Genomic DNA, 26213 nt, shown 5'->3' on the forward strand with positions numbered 1-26213 from the left:
TTTTCAACAAGGAGTGACAGTGTTTAATGCACATCCTCAAATGATCACTGTGGCTGTCGTGGGGCGAAGAATGAAGAATTAGAAGGGCGAAAGGTGGAAGTACTGAGTTCTGAAGCTGTGGTCCTGCAGAGAAATGATGGGGGTTTTCAGGAGAGTGAGCAGGGCCGAGGTGGTGACAAAGGATGGAGGTGACCAAGAAAAGGACGGGATTGGAATGTGTTTTGATGCTCTATGTGTCAAGATTTGTTGATGGTTTCCTCCAACCTCTCCAACGGGTTTCCTTCTCACTTACAGGAAGAGTCCACAGCCTAAGCATGGCCGAGGAGGCTTTCTGTGCCATGGCCCCGTCTCTCCTCTCCCCTCCTCTCTGGCCATGCTGGCCTCCTCACCCTTCTGTGAACAGGTTGGCTGTGATCCCACCTTTTGTGTTAGATGTTCCCCCAGATATCAGGCAAGCAGGTATTGACATGCTTCCCCCACCCCGACCCGGGGTTCTGATCAAATGTCACCTCATCAGAACATTTTTTCATGAACATCCTAGATAAATGAGACACTTTCTATTCCCTGGCTGATTAATTTCTCTTTATAGTACTTACTGACACCTGACAAGTCCATATACCATAGGCAAATATAAAACATGTTACGTATTTATTATTCCCCGAAGGCAGGGATTTGGTCTGTTTTGTTCACTATGGAACAAAACTCCCGGAATGGTGCCTGGCATATAGTAAGTGTTTAATAAATATCTGTTAAATTAATATGGTTGAAACAGAGAATGGGAGAAGCAAAGAACGGCTCCCAGGCTTTGGGGTCTGAATGATGGTGCTATTGAAGATTTTTCAGAATGTGGATTGGGCCTCCTTTGCTATGAGCCTGAAGCTGGAGTCCTGAACTGCTTCACCTATTGCAGGCTTGGAGAAGTCCTCAATCCCTCTGGGCCCATGGAAGCCTGAGAAAGTCCAGAATCCTAGAGGGCTGGGCTCCCTTTCTCTTCCCACAGGAAAAGAGGAAGAAACTAGTGACCAGTCAAACTTTCTCTCCGTTCCGGAGACTGAAAGTCCCATCAGTTGGATTCCAGCCCCAGCACTGATGCTGAAGACGCTACTACTCTGGGTTTGGTTTCCAGGCAAACAATTGGCTGCCCACTTTAAGAGACAATATCACTAAGCGCTTTTTTTTTTTAATGCAAAAAGAAAGAAATAAAAAAAGAACTACCTATTTTCCTCATTCCTGCAGGTGCCCAACCCGATTGACTTGTTGGAGTACATTTTCTGCATTCTTAATAGATAGCTAGCAGGAAATGCTTCGTATAGGCTCAGCTAGAGGGGTAGAAAGTTAGCGAGGGGAGGGCACAAGATCGCCAGGCCCTGCTCGGACCAGAGCTGAGCTGCTCTAAAGCAGGCCAGGCAGCGCCGGCCAGCAAAACACACCTTCGCCCGGCCATAGCGTCTTGCTGTGTCTCCGCCGCCGATGGTTGAGAATTAAGGTGAGAGAAGGTGGGAACTCTGGGGGAGGCAGGAGGGATGGGAATTCAACTGAGAAGGAACTGGGGCTGGGGGGAGGTGGTGGTGGTAGGGGGCATCACATGCTTTGCTTAAGGAGATGCCTTCCGGTGCCTTTGGGGCTTTGTTCCAAGTGATCACTGTGACAACTCAACCTCTCAGACTCCCCATCCCAACCCCAGGGGTGCTGGGTACCATTTCCCAGAAGGGTGGTAAGCGTGTGCAGGTAGGCATCCTGGTAGAATGGAGGCCAGACTGTTGCTCTTGCATTCCTCTTGGCCCAAAATATTTGGGCCGAAGACCAGGCAGTATTTCGATGCCTACTTGGTGTCTTAAATTTCTGAGCACTGGGGAATATTGTAATTACACTATTTGAACTGCACAGCTGGCAAAGCTTGGCCAAGGCCAAGGGTTTTGTCTGCAAGAGGCTTTCACTACAAAGCCAGGTGCCAATACAGCAGCATCTTGGCTAGGAAAGTCCTACCCTCGGTTCCAGCTTTGCGGCACCTCCTTCTAAGCCAGACCCACCCCACCAATTCACTTCCCCAGGAAAGAGAGCCTTCAAGGAGGGTTCGTGTGGGGATGAAACCACCCAAGTCACTCCAGAGGTTCAGTGAGATGCGATTGTGTAAAGGATTAAACCGGGTAACAACTCAGAGATTTGAATAGCCCTCGAATACAGACCCTCATCCCCTGAGGTCTGAGTACAGCCGGGGAACTGCTCATGAGCTGTGATCCAGAGATGTACTCCAGGGCTTTCCTTTAGAGTATGTGTCCATGTGTTTGGCAAGGAAAAGAGGGGCATGCATAGGACTTGAGATTTGTTCAGGATCTGCAGTTGTGTGAGGTCTGAGCTCCCCAGGTGAGGGGGACCAAGACAGCCTTCTCTGATCTGCTCTGTTTCCATGGAACTAGCCTGTGGTCTTTGCCCAGGGAGGTTAGGAGCGTGCTTCACGGCATTGATGTCTCAGGGGTCCGGCCAGCTGCTTCTCATGGCTTCAGGGAGACTTAGCAAAGAGAGGTGGCAGGCTGGGTCATACCTGAGGGCCACTGGCAAGAGGGTAAGAGGGCAAGACCCACAAAGGTGCTAAGCTGCCCTTGCAGGTGATGGCTTCCAGGAGACGCCCATGAGAATGTGCGGACAGACCTTCTGCCGGTCTGACTGGGAGCCAGAGGACTGGATCAGGATGAGAGTCCCATGGAGGGGAAGGGACTGTTTGCCCCGACAGGTAGAAAGGGATGGTGAGAAAAGGCCAGACACCGAAGTCATGGAGACTTGGGTTCAAACCTCAGTTCTGCCACCACCTAGCTGCATGGCCTGGGCCCTTGATTTCCTCTTTCTCTAAGCCCAGATTTGCTCATCTTTTAAATGGAGATAATAGCAGCTAGTCTGAGGGTTGTAAAGATTGGAGAAAATATATTTGGAGCTTCTGGGACAGAATAGGTCTTCTGTGAACTGCAGCTTTAGCAAAAAAGTCACGTCCATGCTTATCATTACTTGGTCATTCATAATACCATCGCTTTATTATTCATTTGATTTGCTATTTTTTGGAAATATATTTGATAGATGACATTGTGTAGATTTAACATGCACAACATGTTAATGTGATAAATTTATATATTGTCATACAATTACCATCGTGGCGGCCATAATTAACGCCTCTATCATGATGCATCATTACCCTTTCTTTTTATTGGTTCAAATAATTAAATTCTAGTCTTTTAGCAAGTTTGATGATTAGAATGCAGTATTGTCTAGATTCACTGCACTGTGTGGTAGATTTCTAGGGCTTGTTCACTGCACATTTATTCCCTTAAACAGCATTGGTTCTGTCCCCCCAGCCCTGGGAACAACCATTTTATTCTGTAGTTTGGCTCTTGAAAATTCCACAGATAAGTGAGATTATACTTTGGCTTATGTCATAACGTGCTCAAGGATTACACCTTTGCTTTATTGCTCCAAGTCCCAAGTATCTGAAGATATCATGTGCTTTTTCACTGAGGAATAATTTGCCTTCAGTGAAACTTGCAGATCTGAGCTGCACAATTTGATGAGTTTTGACACGTCTGCATCCATATGTAACCCTCACCCTCTTCAGGATGTAAGACATTTCCAGCACCCCTGTGAGTCCACTCTCACCCTTTTCCAAGCTCTACCTCAAGGCAACTGCTGTCCTGATTTTTATCACCATAGATTATTTGTGCCTGTTTCATGTAAGTGGAGTCATACAATATGCAGTCTTTCGTGTCTGGCTTTTGTCACTCAGGTTAATGTTTTTGTGATTCATCTATGCTGTTGGGTGGATGTAGTTTGTGCCTCTTTATGGCTGAAGAACATTCCATTGTATGAAAATGTCACAGTTCGTTTATTTGTTCTCCTGGTGATGGACATTTGGGCTGTTTTCACTTTTATAAACAAAGCCACTACGAACACTCATGTAGAAGTCTTTGTGCACACATCTGTTTTTGTTTCTCTTGGTTATATGTGGCCTAGAAGTGGGATTGCTGGGTCTTATGGTAAGCGTACGTTTAACTTTAGAAGACACCGCTGGATGGTTTTTCAAAGTGGTGGTTCCTATGTTTTTTGAAATAAGAATACAGTGGATTCATTTTTTTTTTAGGGTGGTGCCTGGTGATGCTTAACATGTCTATCACCCAGGGGGAAACAGATTGACATGCTGAATCAAAGGCTTCTAGAGACAACAGAATCCAGCTGTGACTGGGGCTAAGATTCTGAAAGGAGAACTTTTAAATAAGGGTCCTCTGCTTACTCCCAGATTCCCTCCTAATGGTCCCATGATAATCGACTGACACTTCTGGCAGAAAAATAAAATAGGCTGCAGAATTCCTATACCCCAACCTCTTCATTTTACCCTAGAGGAATCTGAAGGCCAGAGAGGCCCAGTTATTTCCCCAAAGGCACACACCCAATCAAGGGCAAGACCAGGTCCTCTGAGCCCTAATTGGTGTGATTTCCTTGCATTGTGCCTTCTCTGCACGAAATGGCATTTCATCACTCAGCCATTGTTTACTGAGTGTTAGGTGCTAGAGATAAAGAAATGAATAAGAAATGGCCCCCATCCTCCTGGATCTCAGAGACTAGACCAGGAGATGGGCTATTCAACTCTAGTCATTTGCATTATATGCATCAGAATGACTAGATTCAAAATTTCTTTAGCCAGAACTCTGGGCAAGTTGGATTGGATGGCCAGAGGTGACGAAGCCCCCAGACCTTTTATTTCCCTGGTAAAGGGAGGCCACGGCCTCTCTGCGGTGCCGTCTGCATGCCTGGTCCCTGCCTGGGTGCAAAAAAGGACAGCCTCTGCCCTCAAGGAGCTCACAGGTAGGACCCATTGAGGCCAAGTTGAAGGCAATTCAGCAAATGATTGTTGGATCATTTGCTCAATATTGAGCTAGGTGGCAGGCACTGCTCTGGGCGCACAGGAAGCCTGGTGAACAGAGTGCTCTTTCCCAACAGAGTATCGGTGTGAAAAATGTTAGCTGCATTGGGTGCCGAGTGTATCCATCTGGGGATTCCCTGGTGGCCTAGTAATTAGGACTCTGGGCTTTCACTGCCGTGGTCCGGGTTCAGTCCCTCATTGGGGAACTGAGGTCCTGCAAGCCACGCGGTGCAGCCGAAAGAGAAATAAAACAGAATATGGACCTGGATTTAAAGCTCTGACATTTTCTAAGTGATTCTGGGCAGAGTATGTCTGTCTGGAGGCCTTAGGACTGGTTGATTGTAATTGCTAATTCTACGATGGGGTGGGGGTGGGTGTAGGACCCCATCCCGCATGAATCACCATGTCAGGGAGAGCAGGAGAATTTGGTGGGTTTGGTGCTCCTGCATGGAAGTGGGCAAGGTAGAAATCAAGGCTTGCTAGGGCAACAAATTGTCAGTATCCACTGATTGCTTAGTCAAGGTCTACTGGAGTACTTGTGCATTTGTTCAGGGGAATCTAGTGGGAGGCAGGCACTTCCCCAGCTGGCAAATTACTGCAGTCTTTGGCTTCAGTGTCCTTTTTCTTTCCTTTTTTTTCATTTGCTGATGCTCTTCTAATCACGTTCCCAGACACTCTTTCACATTTATAAGAGAGGACCCCTTCAGCACTTTATCTTATTTCCTAAAGACTGCTCAGCAACTGCGCAGCTCCTGGGAATCCCAGTGAGAGAACCTGAACCTTAGGCGCAAATTGTCCTCAAGGAAGCCACTTATGCCAACTTAGCCAAACCGCTTGGAAAAAGAGTGCCAGTAACATTTTGCGTTTGCTCCGCAGCACTCCCCTGAGTCACCATGGAAGACGTGACGAAGACCACCGTCCTCACACAGAGCCCTATCAAAACTGAATGGAATTCCCGCTGTGTCCTTTTCACCTATTTCCAAGGGGACATTAGCAGTGTGGTGGATGAACACTTCTCCAGAGCTCTGGGCAATGTCAAGAGCCCCCAGGGACAGAACCCTTCCAGCCCTAGCGGAGATGTGCTGCTGAGGAATGGTGAGCATGTCGGGAGGGAGGGGCTGGAATTCCCTATCAGGCTATCATCAAAGGACAGTTCTGATGTTCTGAGATGTGTGTATATTTGCTAAAGGCACATCACGCTGTTTAGTGAGAAGCCACACCTCTTTCTCAGAAGTTTCGCTTGAAAATGGACACTATTTATGGAATTCCCTAGTGGGCTAGTGGTTAAGACACCACGCTTCTACAGCAGGGGGCACGGGTTCCATTCCTGGTTGGGGAACTAAGATTCCACAAGCCACATGGCATGGGCAAAAAAAAAGAAAAAAAAAAGGACACTTTAATCAAATTAATATACCGATTTCATTGTGTCCTCAATTATGTTAAATGCTGGGTTCACACTCAGTATGCGATGAGAGTTCCATTATTATTACTACCTTGGTCTGACAGGGCAAGAACACCAAAGGACTTGGGCATATGTGTCCCCTGTAGAAACACCCAGCCTTCTCTCCATTAATAGTGGGTGCTGTGGGGAGCTGGGGTCGGGCCAGAGGGAGGCGGATAAAATGAATGTCTCTCCGCATCCCTCTCCCCACCCTTAACAGCACTGGGGTGTCTATTGCACACACTATGGGGTGATTTTTTTTTTTTAAACAGCATTGTCTCATCTCAAAACACTTACTTCAAGACAGCTATGCCAAAAGGTGCCGAGCTTATGCGTTGAATACCCTGCTCCCGTTGGAGGATGGACATGCCTCCCAGGAGGGGGCCTCTGCCTGTGGGGGAAGAGCTCACTGGTTTTCAGAAGCCATCACTCTGACTGGTCAGACTCTGGGTCTGGATAGGGAGTTCGTGTTTAACCTCTTTAGCCTTTCAGAATTTGCTTCTCTCCTAGAAATAACTTTTCCAATCAGGTGACGTGTTTTTCTCAGAGACTCTTTGGAGTTCAGGAAACGTGGAAGGGGAGCATAGTAGAAGCAGGTACTAAAGCTAACTCTGGGGACCAGGGGCTGGGTGGAGAGCATGGAGGTGCTGTCTAAGGGTGTGCTGAGTACTTCAGAGCAGCTGCAGGAATGGCTGCTCTTGAGTCGTTTGGGGAATTGATGCATGGGTAAAAACCCACCCATGTGGTCAATGGGATTCAGAAGCTTTATCTGACTCCTAGGAAGGGTCAAAATCCTAGGCTCTTCAGCATAGCTAAGTCTGTCTACTTTGGCTATTTGACTCTGAGTTAATTCTAAACACATTGCCTTGAATATATGACAATCATTTCTTTGTCAGCACCAGCAATTTGTCTTCCCTCATTTTCTCTCTCCTGCTTGCCTGGTAAACAAACCTGAGATATAACCAATTCTTGGTTGCTTATTGTCCCATTTCTTGGTTTCATTTCGCAGCCAGACTCCTAAGAGGTGTCCACGCATGCTCTTTCCTCTTTCTCTCCTGCTCTCTCAGATCTGCTCCACTGAGGCTGTCATCCTCATCACTCTTTGAAACCACTCTTATCCAGGCTCGTGGGAGACTTTCACTTTCCAAAGCAAGTGGTCTGTCTCTGTCCTCATCTTAGCTGACCCATCAGCAGCATTTGCTGCACTTGATTGCTCCCTTCTCTTGGAAGTAACCTCCTTTACTTGGATTCCATAATATCATACTCATGGTTTTCCACCTGTCTCCCTGGTTACCCCTCCTTCTCAGTCTCCTTTGCTGAATGTCCTCTTCTCTTCAAGGCTTCATCTCTTAAACATTTGAGGGCCCTAGGACTTTGATCTTAATTTCTCTCTCTACATTCACGCCCTGGGGGATCTATTCTAGTCTCTTTGTCTTAAATACCATCTACATAAACACCCCCTATGTGCTGATGAAATATCGTATCTTTACCCAGACTGGATTTCAGACTTATCTACACAGCTGCCTAGTTGATAGCTTCACTTCACATAGCTAATAGGAATCTAAACCAAATAGGTCCCAAGCTGAATTTTTTTAAAGATTTTTTTTTAATGTGGACCATTTTTAAAGTCTATTGAATTTGTTACAGTATTGCTTCTGTTTTATGTTTTGGTTTTCGGACTGAGAAGCATGTGGGATCTGAGCTCTCCTTCCAGGGATTGAACCCGCACTCCCTGCATTGGAAGGACCACCAGGGACGTCCCCCAAGCTGAACCCTTGATCTTCCCCTCACAGTCTCAATAAATGGCAGCTGCATCCTTCCAATTAATTGCAGTCATCTTTAACTCCTTTCTTTATCTCATACCCCACATCCAACCCTTTGAACAATTCTGTAAGTTCTACCTTCAAAGTTTATCTGAGCTCTGAACATGTCTCTCCACCTCCACTGCTGTCCCCTTAGTCTGAAAAGCCATCCTCTCCCCACTGGATTTTTGCCTCCTCATCAGTCTGCTTCTACCGTTGCTCCCCTTCAGTCTGTTCTCAAAGTAGCGGTCAGAATAATACTATTAAAACGAAAGTTGTACCATATCACTTCTCTATTCGAAATCCTCCAGTAACTTCTCATCTTACTTGGAATCAAATCCAAGGTCTTTCAGGGGGCCCTCACTTGCCTGAGCCCCTGTCATCTTTCTGATCTCATTATCCTCCCACCTCCCTCACTCCAGCATAGCCTCCTTGTTCTTTGTAGCATGTGACAAGTACAGTCACAAAAGGCCTCAGGCCTTTTGCATTTCCTCTCTCCCCTCTTCCTGAAATGTTCTTTCCCAGGTAACTGCAAGACTTCCCCTTCATTGAAATCTATGTTAGAATGTCATCTTTCAGACAGGCCTTCCTGAACAATCTATTTAAAACATAGAAGTCCCCACCCTGTCACTGTCTTACTCTGTTTTATTTCTCTTAGCGTGCGTCACCCTGGGGCATATTGTGTATTTTATGGGTTTCTTATCTCCTCCTACCCCCTAGACGCTGTCGGTCTGTTAAGGGCTGTTTTCCAAGTACCAACCCTAATGTCCGACACATGGAAGGTACTCAATAAATATTTAGTGAATGAATGAAATTGTGTTTTGGATCACAGGGTGCTGATGTCTGTCGTTGATGGGGGTTACTGGAGAGAGACAGTATCATTTGGTATATGGCTTTAGACCCAGGCACCCTAAGGCAGAGTCAGCTTTACTGTTGTTTAACCATGTGACCTCAGGGCTCATCACTTCATCTCTCTGGGCCTCTGTTTCCTCATCTGTAAAACTGAGTATCATTGAACTAAAGGAGGAATCAGTGAGATTACGCATGTCAAGAGGCACATAGTATGTGCCATGCAGGTGGTAGTTAATTTTTGTGGTGTGTGAAGGCTCAAGGCATGTTTTTTGAATGTCTACAGTGGATGTGAGGGCCCACCTTCAAACCTTCAGGATTGCAAGGCAGCAGGACCCTCCCCTCAGCCTCCAAGTTGTCCACTGGCTTCTTCTGGGTGGCCACTGCCCTGTTTCTTAATTCTCCTGACTTCGCTTTGTATTCTATGAAGCCCCTTCCCACCAAGGGAGCTTGGACGCGGTCTTGTATCTGGCCCAAGATAGCCTTCTCTGGCCAAACAGAGGCGGTGTTCTTCTCTACCTGCCTCCTGTGTTGTCACATTTTCCGTGTGATAGTCTCACAGGTCCCCTGACTGTGAAGAGATCTCCCTTGCAGCATGTGTTGTGGGTTAGGCTGGTGTTTGTCCAGCTGACTGAACAAATGAAGGAGAAATCCTCTTTTCTTCAAGGCCTCTCTTATCACAGTTAGGAGTCAAATTTCTCTCATAAGCTCTGCTGCCTCCGGGGAGGGTCCCCCTGAAAGAAGATGTGTCCCCAGTGGTTCTCAACTGGAGGTGTTCTATGAACTGCACGCAGCTTCGAAAATGGTGGGAAGTCCATAAAGCGGCTCTTCATCACCAACACTTAGCATCCTCTCAGCCCCTGCAGGCCTGCCCCAGGCTGCCTGGCCTCAGCGAGGCCCCAGCTAAGCTGAGAACAGGCTCCCATTCATGGGCTCCCATGGCGGGCTCACCCACATTTTAAGGGTGCTCTGACAGGCCCATGTGGCTAGGAAATGCCATTGAATTTCCTGGCTGCTTTTTTCAAATCCAAGTTATTTTTTTTTATTTACTTGGGTATAATTTATACTGGCCCTACTTGTAGAAAAGAAAACACATGCTGAAAGTGAATTATTTCCCTTTTAAAAGGACAATGGTGACTTCAGAGTAGGTAACTTGGAGAAGCTTCATAAATTATCATTTCTGGGGGCTTGTCTTGGTGCACAACCCACCCTGTATTCTTCCTGTCCCAGCCACGAGCCCAGCCCCAGGGCTGGCTCCCTTCACTCAGGGGCTGCTGAGAGAAGGTATTTGTACAACCTGAGCCCTCTTAGGTCTTTTATAGCTAGTCTCCTCCTCTCCTCCAGAATCCAGGGAAGAAATGCTGGGTTTCTTTCTCTCTTTTTTATTTATTTTTTCAATTTTAAAAATTGAAGTATAGTTGATTTACAGTGTTGAGTTAGTTTTGGTGTACAGCAAAATGATTCAGTTATACATACATGAGTATATAATATGTATCTATTCTTTTTCAGATTCTTTTCCCTTCCAGGTTCTTCCAAGATACTGAATATAGTTCCCTGTGAGAGTCTATCTGTTAATCCCAAACTCACAATTTATATTTCCTCTTTCCCCTTCAGTAACCATAAGTTTATTTTCTGTGTCTGTGAGTCTGTGTTTTATAAATAAGTTCTTTTTGGGTTCCACATATAAGCAATATTATAATCATATTTGTCTTTCTCTGTCTGGCTTATTTCACTCAGTAGGACAATCTCTAGGTCACCCACACTGTTGCCCATTAGCACTCTCACTAATAATGTTTCTAATGGCCAACACTTACTGAGTGCTTCCTGTGTTCCAGGCCCTTTCCCAGGGGCTGGCACATGAATTATCTTAGTGAATCTTCACAGTAACCTTTTGGTTAACTCTCACCATGCTCATTTCCTGATAAGGAAACTGAAGCTCAGCGAATCAAGTAACTTGTTCAAGATCCCACAGCTCATAAGGGGCAGCTGTTCACAACCAGATCATTCAATTCTAGATACTGAGCTCTTACTGGGCTTTCCAGGTGGCTCAGTGGGAAGGAATCCACCTGCCAATGCAGGAGATCCAGGTTCGGTCCCTGGGTCAGGAAGATCCCTTGGAGGGGGAAATGTCAACCCACTCCAGTATTCTTACCTGGAAAATCCCATGAACAGGGGAGCCTGGCGAGCTACATACAGCCCATGGGGTGGCAAAAATGTTGGACATAATTGAACACGCATGTACAGAGCTCTTAGCCATTTTCAAAATACAAGCACATGTTCTGTATTTCATCTCCATTTTCAGTTGGGAAAGGAAACCTGGCTAATCAGCAAAGGACCTAGACAGGTGGCTGTGAAGGAGGGGGTGAGACTGAGTAGGAAACTCTCCCCCCCAACACACACTGGGTGCCCTGAAACAGAGCTGTCCCCCACAAGCTGTCTGTCTCTAGTGTTATTGTAACCTCAGCTAATACAAATAATATTTTCTTTGTTTCTGGAGTGAATAAATCAGAGACAAGTGCCACCAGCCAAAATGGCAGAGGGGAGTGTTAATGTGTGCACATCGGTCAGGCCAAAGTTGGGAACTTCATGGGGCAAGATGTGTGTGTGTGTGTGTTCAGAGGTTTCTCGGCTTCAACTTCATCATAAAGCAGCATTTATATTAAAGGTGGAGACAGAGGGGAAAAGGAAGGAAGGAAGGAAAGATAGATGGAAGGCAACCAGGCAATTATGCAGTGGCCTTTCACAGCTATGACTCAGGTTCACTCAAGTGGGTTCTTAAGTTTTTACTTTAAAACTAATTTTTTCGGGGGAAAAAAAAGCAAAACTAACTTTTTCTAATCACAATGATAATGTGTTAAGTTTTGAAACTTTACAAAACACAGAGAACCACTCAGGACACAAAACCACATGCACGTCTAGGCACCCATACTAAGTTTTACAACCTAACGTCACTTGGCTTTTTAACGGGTAATAAACCATATATATCTTTACTGCCATTTCATGTTCTACTAAGACATCATTTTATGCCTCAAGAGTATCCTTTTTTTATAGGTGTCTCAAATCTGTTAAAATTTTTGGACATTTAGATTGTTGCCAATCTTTCACTATATGTAAATATCACATTGAATATCCTTGCAGCTCAACTTTTGCATGCATCATTGATTATATTCTTAAAATATATTGTGGGTAGAATGACTACATCAAAAAGTCCACTCAGATTTTAGGGTTTTGATATCTGCAGATAAATTGCTGCCACAAATGTTATGCCCGTTATGCTCATCTGCCACCTTTCCAGCTGTGGGAGTGGGTGAAAGCGCCTGCTCACTGCATTCTCAAGATAATAGGAGGCAGAGCCGGCCAAGCGTGAAGCTGAAACTCAGCCAGCTCTCCACCTGCTAGTTCTGTGGCCTTAGGCGAGTTACATTAACCACTTTGATTCTCTCTTTTCTCATCTGGATGGCCGTGAAGCTCACCTGAGGTGCATCCAGAATGCTAGATAAAGAGCCTGACCCCGTAGTAAGTGCTTAGTAAACAAAAGCTCCTCTAGATTTACAATCTTTCCTGCCCACCTTTGATGGATTATTTCTGGGAATTGACACACACAGCAAAGGCTTCTGAAATCTCCCTTAATTTTTATTTTATTTATTTGGCTGCACCGGGTCTTAGGTGACACACAGATCTTTGATCTTTGTTGCAGCAGGCAAGATCTTTAGTTGTGGCATGTGGGATCTAGTTCCCTGACCAGGGATGGAACCCTGGACCCCTGCACTGGGAATGCGGGGCTTAGCCACTGGACCACCAGGGAAGTCCCGGAAAGCTCTCTTTTATAGCCAGTATCTACTCCATCCTCCATATCAGCCCTGAAGCACCACCGTTGCTTCCCAGGCTCCTTGGCTCTGGCCTTTCCTCCCCTCCCTTCTGTGATGGCTGAGGGCAGAGAGACTCCTCAGGCCCCCTGCGTTACCATTTGGCTTTTTCCTGGTTGATCCTGTAGAGTGTTGCAAGCCAGGAGAGAAACCCGTGAATGTGAGCCTGTGCTGTGTTTCTAAACCAAAATAATAATTAATAATATTAACCACAGCAGCAGCTCTCACTTCTTGAGTGCCTATAAGGTCCTGGGCGCCATGCTAAACCTTTTACACGGATTGTCCCCTTCCATCCATGGGAGGGGACGTGCTCGGTGTCATTGGCTGTTATGGGGGAGCCTCTTTGAGGGGTTGACATTGAAGTTGGTATGTCCAGAAGCCAGCCTGGAACAGGGTGTCAGGGCCACCATGCAAGGATAGAGTATAGGGAGGATCCTCTGGGGTAGAAGCAAACTCCTTGATGCCTAGAGGTGCTTTCTAGAAGGTTCTGGGGTTCTCAGAAGCATCTATGCATGGGCATGGGTGATGTCTCTGGGTTTGCTTAAAAGGTGGGAGAGTAGCTTGACGTTTTCATCCTAAAGGGATAGGGAGGAAATGGGGACTTGTGCTCTCTGAACAGGACCTGGTCTTAGAACCAGGGGCTTCATGAATATTAGAGGCATGGATGGAACTAAGAGGCAGGGGCTATATGCTCAGATTAGGAGTCCAAGGGTTGGAAGCCTTTTGTATTCCTACTGAAAGAAAGATCCAACCTGGAGGGGAGGAGAGGAGCAAAATACGGGAAGGGGATTAAGAAGTACAACCTACTATGGACAGAAGTTACAAGGATGTAATGTATAGCTCAGGGACTATAGTTAATATTTTAGAATAACTATAGATGGAGTATAATCTCTACAAATATTGAGTTACTCTGTTATATACCTGAAACTAAAATAATATTGTAAGCCAATTATATTTTGATTTAAAAAAAGGCTAAAGCTGCATCCACTTTAAGACATCATAAGATATGGGGTGGTTAATATTTCATAAACACTGCCTAGTATGGACTGACATCTGAAGGAAAAAAATAGAATATGAAAAACCTAGCCTTCCCTAAATGTCTCCAGAGTGTTCTTTGCTTGCTCTCCATTCATTAGTGTAGGCTGGAGCTTGAGAAGGCCGTGGAGTCTTGCCTGGGGCTCTAAGAGGGGGAACTCGGGTAAGGAAGTATCACCAGGGCCACTTCTTTGCACCGGCCACCGTGAGCCAGTCCAGTGGTTCCCCGACTAGATGGGTGTGGTGACTGGAGCAGTTTGCCCAAGAAGCCTGAGAAAGCGGCCACCAAAATCCAGGGTGTCCACTCCATGGGACACCACACCCAAGCCTGCCCTTGAAAGGTGGCTTTTCTGGGCCTCCCAAGGCCTACAATTGGGTTACTGTGAATTCAGGATTGGGACTCTCTATGTCTTCCCACATACTCCCATCCAAACTGTGCTCTGGTGCACTCAGTGGCCAAGTGGGACCTTGGAGAGGCACATCCACCCACTCCCCTTAACCTTTCAGTCAGACGATTCTGAAAGTGAAGCAGTTAAAGAAAATATTCAAAACGTGCTGGGACCCTGCCTTCCACATTTCAAGCCTTCCAAACCTTGGTCCTATGTATGAGATCTGGAAGGCCAGTTCAGATGGAAACTGCCCAGTTGTCAGAGGCTAAACATTGTTTCTCATTTGTGCTTAGGACATGCAGTACACTCATTCAATATGAAGCAGGAACAGTGATTAGCCTAAGTCAGCTTAATCACTCTATTTGTGCTACACAGTGGGCCCTGAATCGCTACTACCCCACAGATAACTGCCTCGAATTGCTACTACCCGGCAGATATCAGTTTTCAAAAGTAGCAGTCATCCTCAGGAACAAATCTTGCTAATTGTTTCACTGCCCTTGGCCTCATTAAAAGAAGCCAACCTTTGCCTATTGCTCATGAACAATGTGAAAAGTTGAGCAGAATATCTGTGCTGTGTAGGTGAGGGCTTGTTTTGCCCTTACCATCTATATTACGTGAAAAGCTGTGCTGGTGGGTGAGACACTCCAGCATCACTGGGCAGACCTATCAGAAAAGATCCAGGCAAACTGAACATTCAGGAGCGCTGGGTGAGATGCACAAGGAAGGGCAGGGGGCCAGACAGCCTCTCCAGCCCTCCAGCCCTTCAGTCTCCATTTGTCTCCACACCCACGCCCCCTTCATTATCTTGGATAGATGAGAACCTCCAGGCTTTAAGCACCATCTGCCAGGGCTCTCTCCCGCCTCCCCTCTTGCCTGAGTGGGTGTCGAGAATGGGGAAAACATCCGTCCATGTCAAGCTGCCCAAGACTCTGAGAACTCCAATTCAGCTGCTATTAGAGGCACAATTTGAATAGTGTCTCTGAGACCAAAGGAGACTCCATCCCCATTAGCTAGTCCACAAGAATTTTACAAGAAGAACCTGAATCACCACTTCACCTTGAACATTTTGCTTCTATAGGAGGAAGTCCAAGAAACTGGGCTTCCCTGGTGGCTTATATGGTAAAGAATCAGGCTGCAATGTGGGCAACCTGGGTTTGATTCCTGGGTTGGGAAGATCCCCTGGAGGAGGGCATGGCAAACCACTCTAGTATTCTTGCCTGAATCCCCATGGATAGAGGAGCCTGGTGGGCTATAGTCCACAGGGTCACAAAGAGTCAGACACGACTGAGCACACGAAGCAACCATTTTCCTACCCATCACTGACCCCTCTAGCTCCGATCTCTACTTGGCTAATCTGCTTTGCTAACTTGGTCCAGTCTCTTAACATCCCCATGGCCCAGACTGTTCTTGAAAATGAAATTTCAACCCCAGACTTGTATGATACCGGCAACTGGTGTTTGGAATCCACTGAAGAGGTTCTTCTCTTCAGTGTATTCAAAACACCAGCTATAAAATAAAAGTCAAACAATGGCAACAAACAACACAAATCACCTTTAATCAAGTAATTCTACTTCTAGAAGTTTCCTTGAGGGGTTAGTCAGACAAGTATATAGAGAAGTATATATGAAGATGCTTATTCCAATGCTGTCAATTGAAAAAATGGAATAACTGAGCTGCCCAAGTATTGTGTGTGTTAGTCATGTTACTGCCTTCTGATGGCATACCATGCAGTGATTTGAAAAGCTGGTGTTGGTTCTGTTCGTTGCTATAGCAGGATGTTTGATATTTTAATAACATGAGAGCAACTGGAAAAACAATGTGTACATATATAGAAACATCCTAGAAAGAAGTACACCTAAAGATAGACACTGATAGTCTCTGGATATTATGCTTAGAGTGATTTTTTTAACCTTCTCTACATTTTTCACATTAAAAATACATTATATTAACCATACATAGTAGGTGTGTGCATGTTCAGTCGCTCAGTTCTGTCTGACTCTGCAACCCTTTGGACTGTAAGTCCATGGGATTTTTCAGGCAAGAATACTGGAGTGGGTTGCCATTTCCTCCTTCAGGGGACTTCCTGACTCAGAGATCTTATCGAACTGGCATCTCCTGAGTCTCCTGCATTGGCAGATGGATTCTTTACAACTGAGCCATCTGGGAAGCCCCTATGTTAACCATAAAAAAAGCTAATTCCATTTTGAAAACAATAAACAAACCTGTCTTCTAAATCTTTCCTTCCCAGACAGTGACATGCCTCCAAATCAGTGGCGTTTCTCTGCTCCTTGGACAAAGCCACAGCCGGAAGTATCTTTTGCAAATGGCGCCACCAGCTGCAGCTTGAATGGATCTGGTCTCATGCCTATGGATCAGTACCCACTGTCCCTGACTGGGGGCCCCTCCATTCAGCCTGGCGAGCTGTGGCATTTCTCCTCCCTCGCCAGCCCCAGCTTCCCAGAGCCTGGCTACCCTCATGCTTTTTCCACTGGGCACTTGGTTCCAGAGCCCCAGCCTGAGGGGAAGTATGAGCCCCTCCTAAGTCTCCTCCAGCCAGAGAGATGCCTAACCCATCCTCAGGAATCTGCCTCGTGGGAGGATGGCAACTCTGCCCAGATGGCCGGAAGCACAGGATTTCTCTTCAACCTGCCTCCCAGCTCAGCCCACTGTAAGGAAATGCCTCCAAGTATGGTTGGAGGGTTGCTTCTGATTGGTTGTGGTTGAGAGTGAGTTGGCATGAGATGGGATGGAAAGACTAATTGCTGCCTCTCCAGCTGTGGGGCTTCTGAGGGACAAAACATCTATCTTCACTAGGCTGTATCTATAGTCACTATTTAATAACTAAAGGGTTGCATAGATAGCCAGCCAGATGCACTTGGCTCAGAATATTCACCCTGGTCTGCTGACTCGAACTTACCCTAGAAAAATGATGGGCTGCTGCCTAAAATCTTAGGGTCTTGCATTCACTTTACTGTGAACTGCCAGATAACCCATGTGTAAAACAGAGCTCAGTGATACACCTACAGGCTCAAAACTATCTCCCAAACAGGTTGGCAACTTGCAATAATGCCAGACTCCTGGGTAGAAACAAGGGCCGTCTATACCAACCATCTGCTCCACACATTAAAATTCAAAGCGACAGTGGAGGCCGCCCCCTTGCTGCCTGGAGACCGTTCATGGTGCCTGGCTGTCTGGTGCTTTTGCTCCCTGACCCCTACTCCTCCCCCAGGCGAAAACCTCCTTAACGTTCATTCACTGTTTTATTCCATTTACTCACTCACCCGACATATTTAATTAGCACCTACTAGTTGCAAAATACCCATCGAGAAACAAGACTCCCTTCTTTGTAAAAGGATGGGAAAGAATTGGCCTGAAGTGTACTTTGACCAAAAAAACAAGTGACTCTCCTACAAGATTTGCCCTTCACATGAAATATTGGTAATAATAGATGTTTCATAGTTTCTTGGGGCTGAGTCTTCATCTTCTGGCTTTTTGCACCTTGGATGAGTTTTCTTTTACAGCTCCCTGGTCTGTGCCTAAAAGAAATTGCCAGAAGCTGCTTTTACTTCCAAACTAAGTATATTTATGTTACACCGAGGCCTATTCAGCCTAGCTTACCTAAGTCAGACGGCGTGTTCCATCCTAATGTCAAAAAGAAATTTCCCATTAAAATACCATCCCATCATTTGCAGAGTTTGATTAGCAATATACTTAAAAAGAGTAAATCAAAAAAAAGTCAAGCTTGGGAAACCTATGAGAATTCCTACCCTTGAACTCTTTTTCAAAAATCTGTTCCTGCTGGATTCAGAGGGGAAAATGAGGCCAACTGTGTGTATATGCTTGTGCACACACACAGTGGAACCCTGTCTCGATGGATGGTTAGAACACAGCTCAAATCATCACGTCCCAAACAAAACAAGCCCATGCAGTTCAAATCAAATTTAGCAAAGATTTAGCAAGCATCTAGTATATGCCAGGCACATCATGGTAAAGCCACAATGCAGGCATTATCATAGTCCCGAAAGTTCTAGATGCATTCTCAAATATTCATCACCAAAGTCTCAACTGTCGCCAACTCTTTACACTCTCCAACTAATGCTGATATCCACTGGATGAATCAGTGGCTGACAGTCCAGGATCTGTTGAGGAAGTCGGCAACCCTTGGTCAAAAACACTGCCCATAATATGGGAACAAAATCCCAAGGGCATACAAAACAGAAGTGTCTCTGTTTTTGTAGCATCTGATAAAAGAAAACATGTCAGATGTCAAAATTGAGGAGCACATGATTTGGGATTCCTTGGGGGGCTACTGTGCACTTTCTAACCCAGTCCCTGATTTCATTCCCAATCATATTTTCTTTTTTCCTAGTTAAGAAAATCTATTTCCCCCCTGATGGTGGACCTGCCGGTGCCAGCTTTGCAGTTGAAAGTGAGTATCTGCTTCTGTCTTTGATATCTTGTCTCCGCATCCTGAGAACAAACTTGTACCAGAAAAACCAGGATCTCCAGCAACTGAAATGACCCTCATTTCTGTTATTTAGTGTTTTTACCCTTAGAATTGGTTACGTTTAAGTCTCAAAGAGCCCATGCACTTAGTATCTAGTAAAATGTTTTGCCCATTTTCTAATTTGGCTGTAAAAGCAATTCTATTAAGTTCTTTTATCTGAGCTGGATTTAGTGAGGTAACCAAGGTGATGCAGGAAAATGAACAAATTCATGAAGGTTAGCCTGCTCTTTCCTGGATGTTCAGTTTTCAGCCTAGAACACAGGGCCACCCCAGGACTCTGCAGTCAGAAAATGCCACCTGATACCAAAGGCTAGGACTCTGGGCTCCATATTCAATTTGAAAGTGGTGTCAGTAAGAACCGCCCAGTGAGGACAATCTCTGGTTTGACATGAGGACCTTAATGGCTCAGGTTTGAATCCACCTTCATTAGTTACTAGCTTCAGGAACTTTAACCACATTTCTTCACCTCGCCATACCTCAGTAGCTTTATTTATAAACGGAGGATTAAAATAATGTCCACCTCATCAGATTTCTGATGAGGATTAATTTACATATATGTATTGACATGTAAATTCTAATGGAAATGAGCTCTAGTAAGTCAGCACACGGTAAGGCAGCAAAAAGTGCCTTTAAGGGAGGGCATCCGTGTGCCTTCAGCTGTTCTCTGAGAGGCATCAAGGGAAGAGCTGCCACCACAGCCTCGAATCTCTGGCACTTTACAGTGTGGTGTGGAGTGGGGGTGAGCAAAATATATAGACCTCCCTAAAATGTCCACTCGTTGAGGGCCAAGACTTTGAAGGGTGTGCTAACCCATCCTGGCACCTGTGGCAGTGCCTGGTATGGAGGTCAGAACATATGTGTCTAATGAATGAGTGAGCAGAAGCCAGAAACAATAAAAGAACATCAAAAAAGGAAATAGTAAAAATCTATCTGCCAATAGAGTATAAATTAAATTTTTTTGATGCCGTTGTGTGAAACAAGCAAGTCACAAATCACCCTCCGTGAGGAAGTGGTTGTGCCCAAGTGACGAGATAGATTTAGGACTGATCCAAGAGCCTTAGTACAGTTTCATCAGGCTTCATGGAAGTCTTCCTGAACGGATGACAGGATTATCAAGTCTCCTAAGTACTTGTTAAGAGCTTATACATTAAAAAAAAATTGTAAGCCTTAGAATTACCAAAAGCCTGATGCTTTCAATTGCTCACAGGCCCAAATTAACAGCAACGCCATGTGTCGGTGGTGGCTATGAGCTCAGTCCCCACAATGACCTTGTCATTCATGTATGAGGACATCTTAGGTGCCTTACATGAGGCATGCAGTAAATAGAGGTTGAATGAGTGAGGAAATGAATATACCCATTTTATAGATGAGTAAACTGAGTCTCAAACAGGTGAACGGACTTGGCTTAAGATTATCCAGCAAGTGGCAGGGGTACAATTATTTCTCTGCTCTCACAGTGTCATAATCATCAACATCACAAATTACATTAAACATAAATCATCAAAAACAATTCCAACTTAAATCAAGTGTACAGCAGTGAAGACTAGCAACCGGTATGATTGCTTCACTGTATATGGGCTCACTGTCCATCTGTGGGCCAGGACAGTATCCTGAGTAAGATGAGGGGGTGCAGAAACTTGGAAAGCATGCAAAGGAGCAGTATTACCCTGAGAAAGGGCCATATGGAGAATAGGAAGTGTGGAATGGGCACCTAGCTATGCCAACAGCCCCCTGTTGGCTATTCTGCCATTGTGGCTCTGGGCAGAGGGAGGCAGCAGGACATGGAGAGTGGGAAGGGGGTGACTTCTTAGGTGAAAAGAGGACCAGGAACACCCCTCAAAGCCCACACTCTTAAGAGAGCACAGCGCCCATTTCCCCATCTTGCCTGATGCTGAAAACGAGAGGGGACCTTGTGAAACGCCCAGATTCTGTGCCATCACTTCCTGGTTGAGTAGTTTTGGCATGGAACTCAGTAGCCTCTTTATATGTTTGAGTCTTGATCTATTTTGTATTAATCTGATTTGGGATTTTTGTTTTGTTTTGGCCATGCCAAACAGTTTGCAGGATCTTAGTTCCCCAACCAGGGATTGAACCTGGGCCCTTGCAGTGAAAATGCTGAGTCCTAACCATGGAGCCGCCAGGGAGTTCCCATATATCGACCTGATTTTGAAGTGAGCTAGATGAAACTGTCAGGAAGGATTTTGGTAGTCTAAAAGATTTCCTTTGTTAGGCCCCAGATAAATATTTGTTGAAGGAAGGCAGACCCCCTCCTGCCCCTCCAATATGGTCTAGTCCTCTCGAGTGGGTACCACACACCCACATGAGGCAGAGACGATGTGGAAAGAAGAGCAATCTACTGGAAGCATAGTTGGAGGGAACTTTCTGGAGGGACTCCCCAAAACTGGTGCCAAAATATTTAGTGAATTTGATTTTTTTTAATCTGCAGAAATAGTGATTCATTGTACATTCCTTTAATGTCTACAGAAAATATTACCAGACATGGTGCACTTATATATATATATACACATATATACAATAGTGTATAAAACTCTCTTGGTCCCTGCTCTCACAGAGTTATTAGTCTAGTGGGGAAGGTAGACGCCACCAAAAAAAAAAAAAAAGGACAAAATAAAGTGTTTGCAAGTTATGGTAAGTCTGAAGGAAACATACCAAGTGTTGAAACAGCAAGACAGAGGTCAGCTTTGGATAAAGGGGATCAAGGGTGGCTTCTGTGATGAAGTGATGTGTGAACAGGGACCCAAATGGACTGAGGGATGCCGGGAGCTTTAGAAAGAGCTGGGATGAAGGTGGGGAGGCTGCCCTGCCCAGACCAGAAGTGAGTGAGGAATGGGAGAAACATGAGTGTGGGCCGAGTGAGCCCTGGAAAGGTCAACTGGGGCCAGGTGACACAGCACCTTCTGGATCATGGTGGGAGGTTGATTTTCTCGTCTAAGTGACTCAATGAGACATGGCAGGGTTTGAAGTGTGACCCAATTTGCATTTAATAAGGCCACAGAGCTACTGTGCAGAGGATGCATTGGAGAACTAGTTAGGAGGCCAGAAGCACAAGATGGTGGCCCGAATCAGATGGCAATCGTGGACGCTGGATGAAGTGAATGTGTTTGAGATCTATTAATATGTGGGGTGTTTAGGTTTTCATTTGCCTGCATGAGCAACTCTGGATACTGGTACATGTGTGGAAATGAGGCAGATTGTAGGAGAACACAACTCTGCCTTGGCCACATTCACTCTAGGTGGTGATGATAAGACATGCAAGCAGATGGCTCTCTCCAACGGTTGTATGTAAGTAAGTGTGGAGTTCAGAAGTGGCGAAGAGCCTGAGTAAAGTTTTGAGACTGTTCAGTATGAAAACAACACTGCAAGCCACTGAATGATCACTCAGGCAGAGAAAAGGGCAGAGGACAGAGTCCTGGAGTGTGCCAATATTTAGAAGTTGGGAGATATGAGAACTGAGCGGCCAATACAGAGAAGGAGCAGTCCCTGGGTGGGAGAAGAGCCAAAGAGTGTGTATGGTGTTACAGGAACTCAAAGAGGAGAAAGTTTCCAAACACAGAGAGTGATCACCTATGTCAAAGGCTTCCGAGAGATCAAATGAGAGAAGGCCAGAGAAATTTCTATTGGATGTGGCATCAGAGATTTTGGCAACGTAGTTAAGAGCAGTTTTCATTAATAGCATGTGGATGAAAGCTGGATGGGGTGGGTTGAAGAGGGAATGGCAACTGAGAAAGTGGAGATAGTAAATGGCAGTAGCTTCTTGGAGAAGCTTGGCATTGAGGGAGGTGAATAAAAGCAAGGTAGTAGCTACAGAGATTAGTGGGGTGGAGAGGGTCTTTCATTTATTTATTTTTTAAAGAAGGCAAATATTAGAGCCTATACAGAAAAGTAATTAGCCTCCAAAAAAAAAAAAAAAAAAAAAAACCCCTCAGGTGACCAGAAAGAAAAAAAAATAGAGCCTATATAGAGATGAAGAGATGGATTTCAAGAGGATGACAATAACTTCATGGCTGGAGACAATTGCAAGGATGTGGGGAAGCATTGGCATTTGCTCGGAGGAGGGGACATTCTACCACTGAAAGCAGACAAAAGATGGGGAATAAGGACACAGATGCCACTAGATTTGCAGGCTTGTTTGTGGGGAGTCGGAAACATACTAATCAAATGATTTTGAGTCAGCTATAAAGGCTGACATCATGAGTTTAAGTGGGAACAGTTGGCTGACTTGTGTGATTTTTTTTTTTTTTTTCCCACCAGGGCTGTTGGGTTAATGTAATGCACAGAGAAGCCAAACTCTGGCTTATCCAGGGTTGAGATTTTGACAAGTGAGCATGATGAATGAGGGACCATAACACGGGATCATGGTATCTAAGCTGCTCAAAGAAGGAAATGGAGGCAGATGGAAGGTGCCAGGAAGTAGAGGTTGATGGATTGGAGGATGAGATTCTGTAAAAATCTGGTGATAAGACTGCTTAAGCCAATGACATCGGGAGATGGTGGTTTGAAATTGAGATGGTAGGGGTGCCACCTGTGTATGTGATGACAAGGTCTAGTGTGTGACCATGGCGAATGGCTGACGGAGGCGCCATGAACCAAAGGTCATTAGAAGGTGCAGAGAATGGCAAGAACCACATAAATGAGGTAAAATAAGAACCCATAGCTCACTACACCACGGGTGCTGTTTTTATCCTCATTCACAGATGGGAACATGGAGTTTTAGGGAGGTTGAGTAACTTGCCCAGAGCCAAGGTAAGTACCAGGGTCAGTTTTCTGTTCTTGGTCTTACCCAGTAAGCTAGCTGCAGTGTGACCACATGATAATTTTACTCTACTCCACATAAGGACACTACCTCTTTAACAAATATTTCTGAGTCTATCTGTGCCAGGCACTGTTCTAAGGGCCTCACACGTGTTTAACTCATGTAGGTGATAGGTATCATTAGTATTCCCATTTACCAGATGAGGAAAGGGGAGCTCAGGCTAGGTAACTTGCCTGAGGTCACACAGCTAGGAGCAGTGAGGTCAAGACTCAAACCTGGGTTCCTTGGGCACCAAGCCAGCTGCTACCTCATCAAGTTTATTCTATTTTTCAGGAAGCCCATCTCCAGAGAGAAGAAGAGATCTGTTCTTTTACTGAACATGGGTTTAAAGAAGAGAATTCTTTTTCCGAACCTGCTTCTGGGTTTCTACTGTGAATCCAGAGAGTCTGGAGACATCACCGTCCTTTTCTCTTGTTGCCACCAAAGAGCACTGGGTTCAAAGCAAGTTTCTATTCTCCCTGAAATTCTATACTTTTTCTTGGCACCTATGCCCCGCAGCACATTTATTTGTTTTTGTTTTTTAAACTTGTTAAGTGAATCTTGAGCATATAAGATGGTAAAAGAGCTGTTTAGTGGTGGGGAGCAAACCTGTAGATTGTTTCCCCAAAATGACAAATTTCACCCTCTGTGTTCACTGCCCTCCTACTTAGCAATTGGCCAACTTACCCTCCCTCAGCACGGTTGCCCACATCAACACTGACCACGTGGTACCCAATGGGGTTGTCCCACTCTTCCAACTGAATAGAGAGATTCCAGAAACAGCCTGATGCTTTCTAGCCTTAACCAGATGATGCCCAGCTTCCCTGTTAATGGCATTGGCAAGACCCACAGAGAATGGCTGGGAGGTAGGATGGTTCCTGCATCCTTGAAATTTGAAGGGAAGCTGAAGAGGTCTCTGTTCTTTTTTAGGTGATGGTTGGGAAAATTCTGGGTGGAGGCTGACTCTAGCACTTGTGATGCATCATTATACAAGGGTGTTATCTTGGCTCACTGTAGAAAGATTCATCTGTGTTAGAAGGTAATATGTACCATCAGAGTTGAACTCTTAATTACACTATTTAGGGGAAAAAAAATGATTCCAAGAGGGCTGGCATTTGGTGTAACCTGGGTAATCTGATGTTATTTCCCCGAAAATCCCTCAGCCTGGATATAAAGCTGAAAGCAGTCGTCAATTTTCCCACATTAACAAAGAGGAAAGAAAAGGCCTCCTGTCTCTGAAAGACCCCAGTGCCTCTGATACAAGTAAATCCCTGCCCAGGTCATCTGTCTAGAACCATCCTTTCTTACTTTCCCCCCTCACTTCCAAAAAGCTAACTTGAAAAGCATTTCTTTGACTACCATTGGTATTTTACTCTTGCTGACTGCACACATACACAAGCCGGCCCCATATATTATCTGTGGGGCTTAATCTACACTCCCAGTTGATAATCTCATGAGATGCTAGCTAGCTGGGGAAGGGGTGGAATCAGGTGGATCAAGGTTTGAAACTGGAAAGTCGGGCCCAATAGGGCTAGAGCCCATAAACACATTTTTCTCTCAAGTTTTGAGAAACTGACAAAGGGCTTGATCCACTCAGACTCACTGGCTGCGACCCCTTCCCCCTAAACACACCCATTCCTGAACTTTATGATCTGAAAGAATGGGAATTGTTTCCAATGGGCTGGAAACTCACTTGAATACCTGGGTTAAAAAAGTAATAAAAAGTAACAATTTCCTTTTTTCAGGAAGCAAAAACTATCAAGAATTCAAAATAAGGATGTTTGCAAAGCCAGTTGAGACTTGCGTAGAAGCAGTTTTCCATTCTAAAAATCAATATCAAGTGTAATAAAACAAAGGAACCCCTCCAGAGATAAAACGAAGTAGCTATCTTTATGTCACATCTTTCTCCCATATAAACAATCTCTGCCCTTTCCATAACTATTTCTCTAGCTTGACATAATTGAAAAGGATTTTGTAACCCATTTGTTTTTTCCAAATGTGAAGATTCCCTGGAGTAGGAAATGGCAACCCATTCCAGTATTCTTGCCTGGAGAATTCCATGGACAAGAGGAACCTGGTGGGCTACAGTCCATGGGGTCGCAAAGAATCAGACACAACTGAACACACGTACAGGTTGCTTAACAGAAACTTAGCTGGGAAGTCCAAGATCAGGTAGATTTGGTGTCTGGTGGGAACCTGTTTCCTGGTTCATGAACAGTCATCTTTTTGGTGTGTCCTCAGGTAAGGGAAGGAGTGAGGGTGTTTTCTGGGGTCTCTTACATAAGGGCACTGATCTCATTCATGAGGGCTCCACCCTCATGGCCTCCTAATCTCTCAAAGGCCTCACCTCCTAATACCACATTGGGGATTAGGTCAAAACATAAATTTGGGGGTACACATTCAGTCTGTAGTAGTCACACAGCCTGAAATTCTTCAGAGCCAGAATTCCAAACTAGCTCTCCCCTTTCTAAGGAAAATGTTCTATTAGCCCAAGGGGATTTCGTTGCAACTTTTTCCTTGGTTATTGCTTAGTGGCTAAGTTATATCCAACTCTTGTGACCCCATGGACTGTAACGCACCAGGCTCCTCTGTCCATGGGATTTCCCAG

At 45.2% G+C, this 26213-nt stretch overlaps 1 protein-coding gene across 1 annotated transcript; it reads left to right on the forward strand.

Annotated features, from left to right (window-relative positions):
- VGLL1 (vestigial like family member 1) lies at positions 1-24503 on the forward strand. Its single transcript, XM_061136783.1, has 5 exons — positions 1-1486; positions 5780-5998; positions 16534-16953; positions 18655-18714; positions 23900-24503. Exons 2-5 carry the CDS (start codon positions 5797-5799, stop codon positions 23941-23943), a joined length of 726 nt encoding a protein of 241 aa, XP_060992766.1. The 5' UTR covers positions 1-1486; positions 5780-5796; the 3' UTR covers positions 23944-24503.
- Positions 24504-26213: the final 1710 nt, after the last annotated feature.

The sequence above is a fragment of the Dama dama genome, chromosome X, assembly GCF_033118175.1.
Source record: "Dama dama isolate Ldn47 chromosome X, ASM3311817v1, whole genome shotgun sequence".
NCBI classification, from domain to species: domain Eukaryota; kingdom Metazoa; phylum Chordata; class Mammalia; order Artiodactyla; family Cervidae; genus Dama; species Dama dama.